This window comes from Giraffa tippelskirchi, chromosome 1 (assembly GCF_054371585.1).
Source record: "Giraffa tippelskirchi isolate mGirTip1 chromosome 1, T2T-mGirTip1v1.2.pri, whole genome shotgun sequence".
Classification (NCBI taxonomy): domain Eukaryota; kingdom Metazoa; phylum Chordata; class Mammalia; order Artiodactyla; family Giraffidae; genus Giraffa; species Giraffa tippelskirchi.
In genome coordinates, this window is record NC_137275.1 from 193,629,199 (window position 1) to 193,641,270 (window position 12,072).

The 12,072-nt window shown below is 31.7% G+C and overlaps 1 protein-coding gene across 8 annotated transcripts in view; it reads right to left on the reverse strand.

Moving 5' to 3' along the window:
* Positions 1–741: 741 nt before the first annotated feature.
* The window catches only part of GKAP1 (G kinase anchoring protein 1), a 104,797-nt gene continuing 93,466 nt past the window's right edge, over positions 742–12,072 (reverse strand). For 5 of the 8 annotated variants that reach the window (XM_081521475.1, XM_081521433.1, XM_081521482.1 and 2 more), the window contains 5 exons: positions 10,623–10,724; positions 6,834–6,897; positions 4,069–4,139; positions 3,490–3,567; positions 742–1,063 (listed from right to left, as the gene is read on the reverse strand). In XM_081521475.1, the coding sequence (XP_081377601.1) occupies positions 1,016–1,063; positions 3,490–3,567; positions 4,069–4,139; positions 6,834–6,897; positions 10,623–10,724 (363 nt within the window). In that variant the 3' untranslated portion in view covers positions 742–1,015. The remainder of the gene's footprint in view (positions 1,064–3,489; positions 3,568–4,068; positions 4,140–6,833; positions 6,898–10,622; positions 10,725–12,072) is intronic. The other 3 variants (XM_081521445.1, XM_081521454.1, XM_081521465.1) reach the window with 1 other exon arrangement.

A 12,072-nucleotide genomic window follows, 5' to 3' on the forward strand; every position in this document is an offset into this window, starting at 1 on the left:
ATTTAACATCTACTCTGTGCCACATAGAGAACTAAACATTAAGAACAGTAAGTCACAGTTCTTTGAAAAGTTCAGGTAACCTGAGGGAAGAAGCCAGACATATAAGTAATGATGATATAAAGTATTTTTTCTCAAGACTGTCATGAAGTGGAGTCTTTCTTATAATGCTGGTTTTGGAGGCCAATACCAATATTTACGTGTTTATCTTTGTTATAAAACAAAAAAACCTCTCTGTATTTTAATTTCACTGACTACACTAAAAAAACAATTTAATCCCATAAACTACTAATTGATTATACCAATGAAAAGTCTATTTTCACTTCCCCCCAATCAATACCCTTCCTATTCTCAGTGTGTCACATTTTGGTCCTCAAGTCAGACTATTTTTTACATAAATATTTCTGCCTAGATTTTGCTTCTTATGCCTGAGATGCTTCTCAAAAAATTTACAGAAAAGGTATCTACCCTCCAAAAACCATCTCATGCAAGTTTTCTCAATTTCCAAACAATGTGAAATCACACTCTAATATGTATGGTAATTATTTTTGGTAATAATTCCTACCCCCATCTTCTGCTTTGCCTGAACATAGGCCATTTGGCAATATATTGTATGTCCTATAAGGTTCAGGATGGACAAAGTGCTACGTAAATATTCAGTGAGCTGAAATCCAAGTAACTGATTGTGCTATGAACAAAAACCACACTTTCACATTTTTTCTGAAATTTAAAAAACCAAACATATTAATGGAAGAGTATATTAATTTTATTGACTGATGAAAAACTAAAGTGATAAGAAGTTTGAATAGTATACAATAATCAGTGAGTTCTGCTGGAATTCTGTTTTTCTTCTTTTCACTTTAAGCCAAAAGGACATAAAATTATAGACTGTTAGTGAGCTAATCATTGTAAATTTCAACAAAAACTGCATAGTTCAGCAGTTGCACAGCATTAAATATATACATTTTTGCAAAACCCTGAAAGTTTTCCTTTTGTGTTGACCTCAAAGCTAATGGAATCACCTACACTGGTCGGATTCAGAGTTTCTTTTCCCTTTTCTGCCACCCTGCAAAGAGAAATAGGGTAAATTATTTAGAAAGTAACATTTTGGAGGGAATTTTCCTTTTAGAATAAATGAGATCAAAGGCATTTTTGACTATGAAAAGGAGAGAACTTCTTTTTGAGTTTGTTGCAAATTTGAATTAACATACAACTAAATTATTTTTACATGGCTTTTACCAATGGTTAAAGTAGGTTGTAGAAAACAGCTATCTATTTGAATTAGTCTGGACTTACTATGATTACCAGTATCTTATTTTTTAGAGCTCATCTGCACTGTCCCAGATCTTTTTTAAAAATAAAAATTTTGATCAATGCTAAAATAAACAACTTGCTCCATATGATCAGCAAATTTGGGGAATTGCTTCCTTACCCCTTTGGGTAATTCAATTTCCAATTCAAGTGTTGTATAAGTGTTCATATAAGACAGCATTAGAAATCTGATTTTGTTCATCAATGGGTTGAAAAGAATATTATACTTTTCGTATTGCTCAGTGACATACAAAAATCTATATTTAATTTGCCCCAAATGAAACTCTATCAATGGTATTTAACTTGAACCAAAGAAAGAGAAAGGTAGGTTAAAAGACAGAAGGTAATTTTTCATTAATTACTTTTAATGTAACATTTTCTGCCTTACTCTGATTCAAAAAGCAAATACTCATTTTAAAAATATGAAAAGCACAAAGGTACCAAAAAGAAAATTTAATCATCCATAACCATTCTACCCTCCATTTTAACCATAAATAATGGTTTGATGGCTCAGTCAGTAAAGAATTTGCCTGAATGTGAGAGACCTGAGTTTGATCCCTGGGTTGGGAAGACCCCCTAGAGAAGGGAATGGCTACCCACTTTAGTATTCTTGCCTGAAGAATTCCATGGACAGAGGAGCCTGGCAGGCTACAGTCCATGGGCTCACAAAGAATCAGACATGACTGAGTGACTAACACTAATGGTATGAGGTATTTATAATAATTTAATAAATTTTCATTTTTATAAACTATGGCAAAGATACCTATACTTAATCACTAGAATCACCTAAGTAGTAATATTTTAAAAATTCTGATGCCCAGACTTTGTCCCAACCTATTTATGATAACTAGGAGTGGGCTGAACAATCTGTAATTCAAAAAGTTCCCAAGAGATTCTGATAATCAGCCAAATTTGGGAATGACTTGCCTGTGAAAGTACATTTCTCAGAGTGGTGGTTATATGAGGGGCACAAAGAACCCAGACCCATTTAATAATGTTGGCAGCTTCTCTTTGTTCCATCCTTTTTCTGCCTATAACTTCCCTCTCAGAGTTCAAAAACATATCTATACCAACCTTCTTTAAAATAAAAAATCAAATAAAGAATGCTATTATTCACTCCTGAACAAATAAAAGTTTTGAAAATATTTATCCAGAGGAAAAAAATCTGAAGAGGTTATGTAAAACTTGAGATGTATAGTGACAGGTATTAGAAACAAGATTTATTTCTTGACAGTAGGGAAATAAAAAATAAAGTTACTAAAACACTTTCTACAAGGTAGATACTCACTATACATATTTACCAATGTTATATAGCTTAAAACTCTTACTTTGCTTCCAAACAAGAGTTTTTTAAAAATAATAATAATTCAACAATCCTTTTCAAAGCTTCCCAGACAAAGGGAATCTTCCTTCCTGGACTGATGAGATGTCAAAAGCAGGAGCTAAACAACTTTTATGTTCTCTAGTCCACCAGTGGTGGCTTTCAAACTGTTTTGACTATGACTCCACACTAATTAACTCATTTTATATCATGACATAGACACACATACATATGTATACACAAATATATATGTGTTTGTATATATTCATACATGTACACATATACTGAAAGAAAGCCATGACATTATTTTTGGCTTTATCCAGAAAAAAATACTCAGTGCCAGCTTGTAAATGCAGAAGAAATGATAGAATTAGAAAATCACTCTTTTGCAACTACCAAAATAATAACTGTTACAAATATCATCAATGGATGCTAAAACCATTGAGTAAAAAGAAAAGAATGTTCACACAATCTCAAACTATAATATCACATATTATTTATTAATCACGAAGGGGGAAGATATCTTTACCGTTAAGATATCTAAGAGATATTACTGTACCCAAGTGATTAAACTTACAATGTAATGGGCTGAGCATCATATGTGCCTTCCCTCAACAGGACGCACTGGCACAGAGGACACGTCATCTGTGTAGCACCAAAGGCCATGCTGAATCGCTCCAGTTATTGCTGTCTATGACAGTACCTAGAGTAAACACTTTCTAACATGCGAACTATATAACCAATAATAACAAATTTGGTGAATAAATTGTGGCCTAAGAATAAAATAATACATTTATCCTCACATGTATATATCTATTCTAAATGTATTATTTGTGATGAAAACACTTATAAAAGCATACCTGATATTTGGCTAATTCTGCTTGTAACACTTTCACTTTAGATCTTTCTTGTTCTAATGCAGCATGAAGTGAAGTTACCTATAACCAAATATTCAATTAAAAGAGACTTTTTTGACCAATACTCTTTATTTCTTAACACTTATTCACAATGATGATTTTTGACTACTAGATTAATGAGCATCAGAAGAGAACCTCTCTCCCCCCACACAATTTCAACTAGGCATTTTGCTCAGCTGTATATTATAAAGATAAGCAGGACAAGTTCACTGTTCTAAGACAAGACCACAGGATAAGGATGGGAAGGGGAGAAAATCAAGTGCATGAACAGGGTAAATTCAATCTGTCCTTTCTATCTCTATATTCATAGTCCACACCAACTAAAATACAACCTTATCTTCCCCTATTCTTTAGGACATATACACCTCTCTTAGCACAGTAAATAGAATCTTCATTCATTTGCTACAGCACGGCACAGTGATGAAGTATGGTTTAAAACATTTTTTTGCAGTACTGAAGGGCTGTCTTTTTGTTTAGTCAAGTTTCCTAATTCAAGACAAAAGAATATATAGTTTTCCTTACCTGTATTGTTAGCTCATTCTTGATACTTTGTGATTCATCAACTTGCAGAAGTATTTCTGCTTTATCTTTCACTGACAAAAAAAGGAAAAACAGCAGTATAATCTTTTCAATCACTCAGATACTTTAATAATACTTTTGGTGAACCAAGACAGCAGTTCAGTCAGGCAAAGATTAAATTGTCCTCATACTTAATAACTGTATTCCTGAACCTATATATACCTCTATTTCCACTGGTAAATTCTGATCATTATCACCACAGCAGTTTTCATTGGAAAATTTACATTTTCTGTGGTGGTAAAATATTAATTGTACAGATATGATAAAAGATTAATTTTTTCCATCCATACTAAAAAGGATAAGGATAGAGTAAATAAAACATTTCACATAGGGAAAAAAACTTTAAATACCTAGACTAGTCAAACCAAGATTTTAAAAACAACGTAGTGTGTTTTTTTTGTTGTTAAGATTGTCAATTGTGCATACTCTAAGGCCCACAAAAATTATTTTCATCTGACTTTTTTTTTTATCTGACTTTTCATACCATTAAAGCACTATTAAATAAATGTAGCTCATATGAGCACAGTTAATTATGTAACATCTATAGTCTCAGAACTATTCATTTGTCTAAAGGTTTTTCCCTCTTTAGGAAAGCAAGAAATCTCTATCACCACAGCTCTTCCAATATAACACTGTCATTCAAATTTTTCCCAGTTTGATATGCACTAAGGTGAGATGCTGTGTCAAGAAACAAATCACAGTCTCTCAAGACTCAAACTGGGAACTTTACAAATTATACTTTCTACTCCTTCATCCTCAGAATTAAGCACACTCACTGAGAAACAAGTGATTTTTAACAATTATGTCATATTTTAACTACAGTTTTTCTGTAATGCTGTTTTGTGTTTCAAAGAGACTGACACATCAGAGAACAACTTGGACATAACATGAATTGTGTACTTGTTTAAGCACAATTTCGTGAACACAGAAACTGCAGCCATGCGCACCCCTGAAATTACCTACCAGCTATTTCAGTTCACTATGTCAAGAACCACACCCACTTTCCATCCTTTCATCACTTAATAGTAACAAACACAAGCTGCAACCCTTCTGAAACCAACTTCTACAGCAAACTTTAAAGGTTGTCTTTAAAGTAAAGTTCCATATTTATTATAGTATTTATGTGTTTAACCATTTTAACATGAATAAAACTGTTACCTTTTTAATTAAGTTCTCAATTTTTTTCATGTGTCACTGAAGAAACCTTTGAATGTTGTATGCTAATTCCATTTTCTCTATAAATTTTGTGGTCTTTAACTGTATGATTTTGTAAAGGTTAGTGATTTTTAGGAACACGTATTATAATAGAACTGGCTATATTTACATTTATATTATAAATGCTAATGTCTGTATACTCTAATGTACTGTATTTTTCATGTAATAGTTCTATATAAAATTCTTCTACTTGGAAGACTTATAGTATGGAGTATGGACACTGATATTACTTATGATAGCCATTTTAGTCTATTTTTGAGAATAAGTTTTTATCAGTTGACTTTCTCACTTTTCACAGCTGTTTCCCTAAGGAATATTACTTTATTTTTACATATTTAAAAATCATACATCCAGTAATCAATGATACCCTTAATTTCTTCAATTAGAAATGTATCTTGTAAACATTATTTTATTTTTATAACATTATTCATTAAATGATCCACATGGAGCTCAGTGACATGCATAAATCTAAATTCATCTCAGGATGCTGATATCTAACTTTTCAAATAATGTCATTTCCCATTATTATTTAACTTCTATTTTATCATAGTTAAGCTGTGTAACAGTTAAGTTACATTATAAAAATAGTAAAATTATAAAAAATGTTTGACTCTACTTTAAGACTATCTATTCTATTCAATTGTATAGGATTTCTGGTTTTTACTCATATTGTTTTAATAACTGCTATTTAATATAGTTTAAATTTTGGTTGGACAATTCCACTCCCAGTATCTTCATATCTGAAACAATTTTAGGTATCTTGTTTACTTATCTTTTAAGGTGTGCTTCATAAATTCTTACAGGAGCTATATTTGGGATTTCATTAACATTTGTTAACAAGGGAAATTGTTACACTTAATTTCATCTATATAAAAGATTTTCTCATCTATTCATGTCTTTAAGTCTTACATGGTTCATCATTTTCTTTTACAAATTTAAGACACACTTGTTCTTAATGTAAATTTTTCACAGAGCTGTCAAGATCAATGCCATTTGGTATACATATTTGGAAATGCAGCTGATTTGGGGAGTTTCATATAACATCAACTTTACTAATGTTATTATCTCTAGTCATTTTTGATTGAGTTCCTTGGATTCCTACTGGTGATCTATAGCCAAAAGTTTAGAGTGGCCACAAAGGTATGAAGAGTGGGGGCAGGGAGACAGGGGAGAAGGAAAAAAAAAGCTGAAATGATGATAGGCCTTCTCCTCTATTAATAGAATCTTAAGAAAATGTTATTCCTGTTTTCCCTCTAAATGTAGTCCAATAATTTATAAGAATTGAAATTTCAAGAGTTTCTTACCTCAATAGTTGTAAACTTGTGTAATACTAAGGTGCTGTAAGAGAGACTTGTAATCATAAAATTATCAAAAAAATCCAGTTTGTACCACTTTGGTAAACCTTTTTATTTTGTTGAGTTAATAAATCATACATCTTGGAAAGTTATCTTCAAATATTTTTAAGATTAATTCTAAAAACAGAAATCACTTACTTTCACCTTCCTGAAGCATTTTCAATAACTGTGCATTTCTTGCCTTTACTTCTTTATACTTTGCCTAATAATCAAATAAAAAGATTTAATTTTTTAAAAAGTATATGATAATAATAAATGCCTTACTACCAATTTATGGAGCTATGAATTCTAGACTTGCTCAAAGACATAAATTACTTCTGAAAGAAACAAGATGAAGGAAAATGTATTCAGAAATATTATTTAAATCCCCAGTATAATAATATATATATCAATATTGTAGGTGCCTGAACAAATAGAGTAGAATAAAAGTGGAGAAAAGAGAATAAAACAAAATTTTTCTGAAGAGTCACTTTTCCTCCTTGAATAAAATCCTTATACAATTCAAAATAATTACATGAAAACAAAAAGAAAAATTATGCATAGTTCTATACAGTACTATATTAGAACTCTCTGTATCTTTTCTATAACTGCCACTGTTCAATATGTGACTACTAACTACTAGAAACGTAGCCATGTTAATGAGAAAATGACTTTTAATTGTATTTAGTTTTATTAAATTAAAATTTTTATTTAACCTTTACTTACACAAATTAAAATTTTAATTTTTATTTAAAATTCATGTAGCATATTAATTTTATACCACATGTAGTGGTTACTGTACAGTATAGTTCTATATTTGCTCAGTTAAGGCTTTATTAATCTTTGTTATTTCATTAACTAAATACTGTTAAAATAATTTTTGGCTGAAATGAGTAATTTACTGAAATATCTTTCAGTTATTTTCAACTTTAAAAAAATGGCTTAATTTCTTACACAAATGACACAATTATACATTATAAACAATTTAGGAATTGTATTCCCACATTAACAGCCAGATTCCAGAGAATTTTCCCCCATAGTACCTTTAATCAACATATAGCACACAATTAACTATTTATACATATTTAATAAATTAATACATTAGAGAAAATATATTTAGTAATTATAGAAATAGAGGAGGTCAAAGAAAATAGATCAATATAAGAAACTTGTCATTTCTTCTCTCAACATGTACACAGATATGTACACAAGTTACCAGATTCAAAAATCTTCCTTATAAAACAAATTTGATGTATTTTAAATTAAGTCCAGCAGATGACTTTTACTAAATACTATGTCCAGTAAATTGCTGAGGATAAAGCAATAATGTTATTCAGCGATACTGCAGACAATACACTGAATGGAAGAAGCAAGCATAGTGAACATAAAAGGTAACAGGACTTTTGGACTTTTGAGAAGCTAGGAAATGAAGGAGGGAGATAAACCCACTGGAAACACAAAAATATGAAGGGGAAAACATATACAGTCAATTAGAACTATACTCATTATGAATATAGAAATATATCTACTGGGAGTATAGAACTGTATCCATTATGAAATTCTCACTCTCAGGGCTTCAATCAATGTTACTATCTCATCAAACTGTTTCTTGAGGTCAAGCCTTTGTCCAAAGTTCAGATCAGTGTATACAGGAAGGCACATCTTTAATTATTCTTCAAGGTCTAAAGCCAGTTCATAAAAGAAAGATTGTAAATGAGCAAAATTATCCATGAAAATTCCTTATACTGCCCATAAAAATAACATAGTTTTATGTATATAATCCTGAACAGGAAATGTATTAATATCTGTGAAAACCTAAAAGTATAAAATCCTAGTACTATGCAATTTATAACAAAGAACATATGGAATATAGTGTCCTCATTAGTACTTTTAACTTCATGAAAAAGAGAACACAAAGTTAAATACACATATGTTGTGACTCCACAGTGTCCAAAACAGATATTCAACATCCTAAACATCTATGCCCACATCCACAGCCATTTCAAACTCAACATATCCAAACATGATCTGTTAGTTCCCATTTCCCAAACCAGTTAAAAATATGTTCTTTCTCTTAACACTCAATACCTGTTAATTATGTTACGAGATCTGTCTTCATTCCAGGCCTCAGCTACATGCATTACCTTCCACAAAACAACTCTCAGGTCACTTCCTTCTAAAACCTTTACTGCCCTCTCCTTGTCTAAAATGCAAATACCTTCATATTCTCACCTCAACTAACATCTCTAATCTCTCCTACAACTTCCCTGACATTTCTCTAAATGTCAGCAACAGTGCATTTCCTCCCATTCTCTTCCCTTTGTATGCACTGTTCAATGTGGGAAAACTATCTTTTTTTGGGTGAAATCCTTAGCAATTTTCAATAGCAGCAACAGATTCATTCCTGTTTCTAGAACACTGTCAAATGTCACAAATTCTGCATTGTACTGAAATTATTTACATGATTTATCTTCTCCATTAGACTATGAGCTTCTTACTACTTCACCTTTGCATTCACTGTGCCTAACTCATGCTAAGTGCTCAACAAAAGCAAAAGAAAATATAAACGACAAGAAAAAGAAGTGGGTGAAGTTCAGGAGGGTTTTTAACAGGGATGATTCTTAAAGGCACGAGTACAAAAAGAAGGGAAATGTAAGAACCATCAGAGCTGGAACCTGACATTTTTTTCTTCATTAGTACATATACAGGGCCCAGAAAAGCACTTGGCATATTACAGGCATTCAACAAATAATTGTTGCGTGAATAAATATTAGTTCAAAAAAAGAATGCTACTTGAGATGAATAAGAGATTCTTTTAAAAGCCTGAGAAAGGAGAAGAGTAATAGTTTTGTGGTTAAAATAAACTGTATAGATAACATGTGTTGGTGGGGATATGAAGAAACTGGTAACCTTATGCACTGCTGGGGGAAAAGTAACATGGTGCAACTGCTATGGAAAAGGTTGATAGTTCCTTAAAAAGTTAAACAGAATTACCACATGAATTGAGAGAGTAGCACTGACATTATATACACTATCATGTGTAAAACAGCTAGTGTGAAGCTGTCACATAGCATAGGGAGCACAACTTGGGGCTCTGTGATGACCAAGAAGGGTAGGATGGAGGGCATGCTCAAGAGGGAGGGTATATATGTACACATATAGCTGATTCACGTTGTTGTACAGCAGAAACTAACACAACATTATAAAGCAATTATAATCCAATTAAAAACATTTAAAAATTAAAAAAAAGTTACACACAGAATTACCACATGATGCAACAATTCCACTCTTAGGTATATACCAAAAGAAAGGAAAACAAGGACTCAGATACTTGACATCAATGTTCATGGCTATATTATTCACAATAGCCAAAAGGTGGAAACAATATGAGTGTCCTTCAACAGATGAATAAAAAAGAGTGATATAAACACACAGTAGAGTATTATTCAGCCATAAAAAGGAATGAAGTTCTGATATATGCTACAACATGGATATACATGTTGAAAACATTATGGCAAGTGAAGTAAATCAGACCACAAAAGGACAAATATCATATGATTCCACTTCTATGAAGTACCTAGAACAGGCAAATTCACAGAGAGTAGAGGTCAAGGACTGTAGTACAAGGAGAAACAGGGAGTTCAATGGGTACAGAGTTTCTGTTTGGGATGATGAAAACATTCTGGAAACAGATAGTGGTGATGGTTATACAATACTTAATGCCACTGAATTATATGCTTACAAATGGTTAAAATGGCAAATTTAATGTTATATCTATTTTACTATGATAAAAATAATTATCATTCAGAGATTATATATAATCATTGAGCTAAAAACCTAAATAGCAGATATTATTTCTATCAAATATTAAATATATTTGCATATAATAAAAACAAAATGTACAAATTTATAGAATTTTTTAGTTTACAACAGGAAATATATACAAACCTCCCACTGAGCAATCACATTTTTCAGCTTCTGGATTTCAGCATCTTTTCTTTCAAGTTCCAACTTTAATCTTTCAATTCTTCCATCTTTTAGAACTACTTCCTAAACAGGGAAAACATCATTTTAGAACTAAGATAGTTTTGTCAAGTCTGATTTACAATATCCTTTACAAAAGGTTTAAGTGGAAAAAATCCCAATTTTAATTCATTTTCTAAAGCAAGCTAAACCGTTAACTACATTTCCACTTATACTCAATTTTACAACTGTAACTGTGGACAGTACAAGCAAATAAGATATTTATGCCTAATCTCAAACTACAAATATAACCTAGAACAATATGAGAGCTTTGAAATATTTACATCCTGGAATAAACATACTAAAAGTGGTTTGTGACAAGTTGTTATTAGTTTATCTTAAAAACCTAAAAGAACTGAAAACTTACGAGAAAAGTATGAAACAAATAATAATACAAAACCCCAAATTAGTTTTTCACTATATCATCAATGGCAACCCACTCCAGTACTCTTGCCTGGAGGATCCCATGGACGGAGGAGCCTGGTGGGCTACAGTCCGTGGGGTCGCGAAGAGTCAGACACAACCAAGAGACTTCACTTTCACTTTTCACTTTCATGCATTGGAGAAGGAAATGGCAACCCACTCCAGTATTCTTGCCTGGAGAATCCCAGAAACGGAGGAGCCTGGTGGGCTGCCGTCTGTGGGGTTGCACAGAGTCGGACACGACTGACGCAACTTAGCATGTCATCAATGAACACATATAAGATATAATAAGAAAAAACATTTTATCCTGACAGCAATAAAAAAAAATCCCTAAGAATAAAATTTAGTAATTTTCAGGATCAATGAATGATAAAATATTTTTCGAAAAGGATAGAACAAAGCATGTTTGTAGATAGCAATATTACTTTGTACATTTAATAAAATTTCAACAGAGTTTTCTTCTTTGGAACTTAGCAAGATAGTCAAAATTTTATCTGGGAGAACACAGGATAGAAACAGAAGTTAATGCAGTAGAATTTGCCTATCAAGTAATTATATACTATACAGCAAAAATGATTAAAATAGCATGTCATGGTACCTCAGTTGACAAAGCAATGTACCCGAAAAGGAAGTCCAGAAAGAGATTTAAGAATTTATTATAACTAACTATAATATTTTAAAGTGAGAAAAGACTGAATTACAGAATAATGGTAGGATATGGGGCAAATGGCTAACTGGGAAAAACCAAGTTAAATCCCTGCCATCTTAATTTAAATGCAAAAAAATCAACCAAAAGTCATACTTCTTAAAAATATATACTGGTTCTCTTTATCTAATGAGTAACATGGCAACATAATTTTATTCCAAAAATACTCACTGATTCTGTAAACCAATTATCCTTCAATTAAAAAATAAATAAATTAAAACAAAATGCTCACTGAGCACCTAGCTG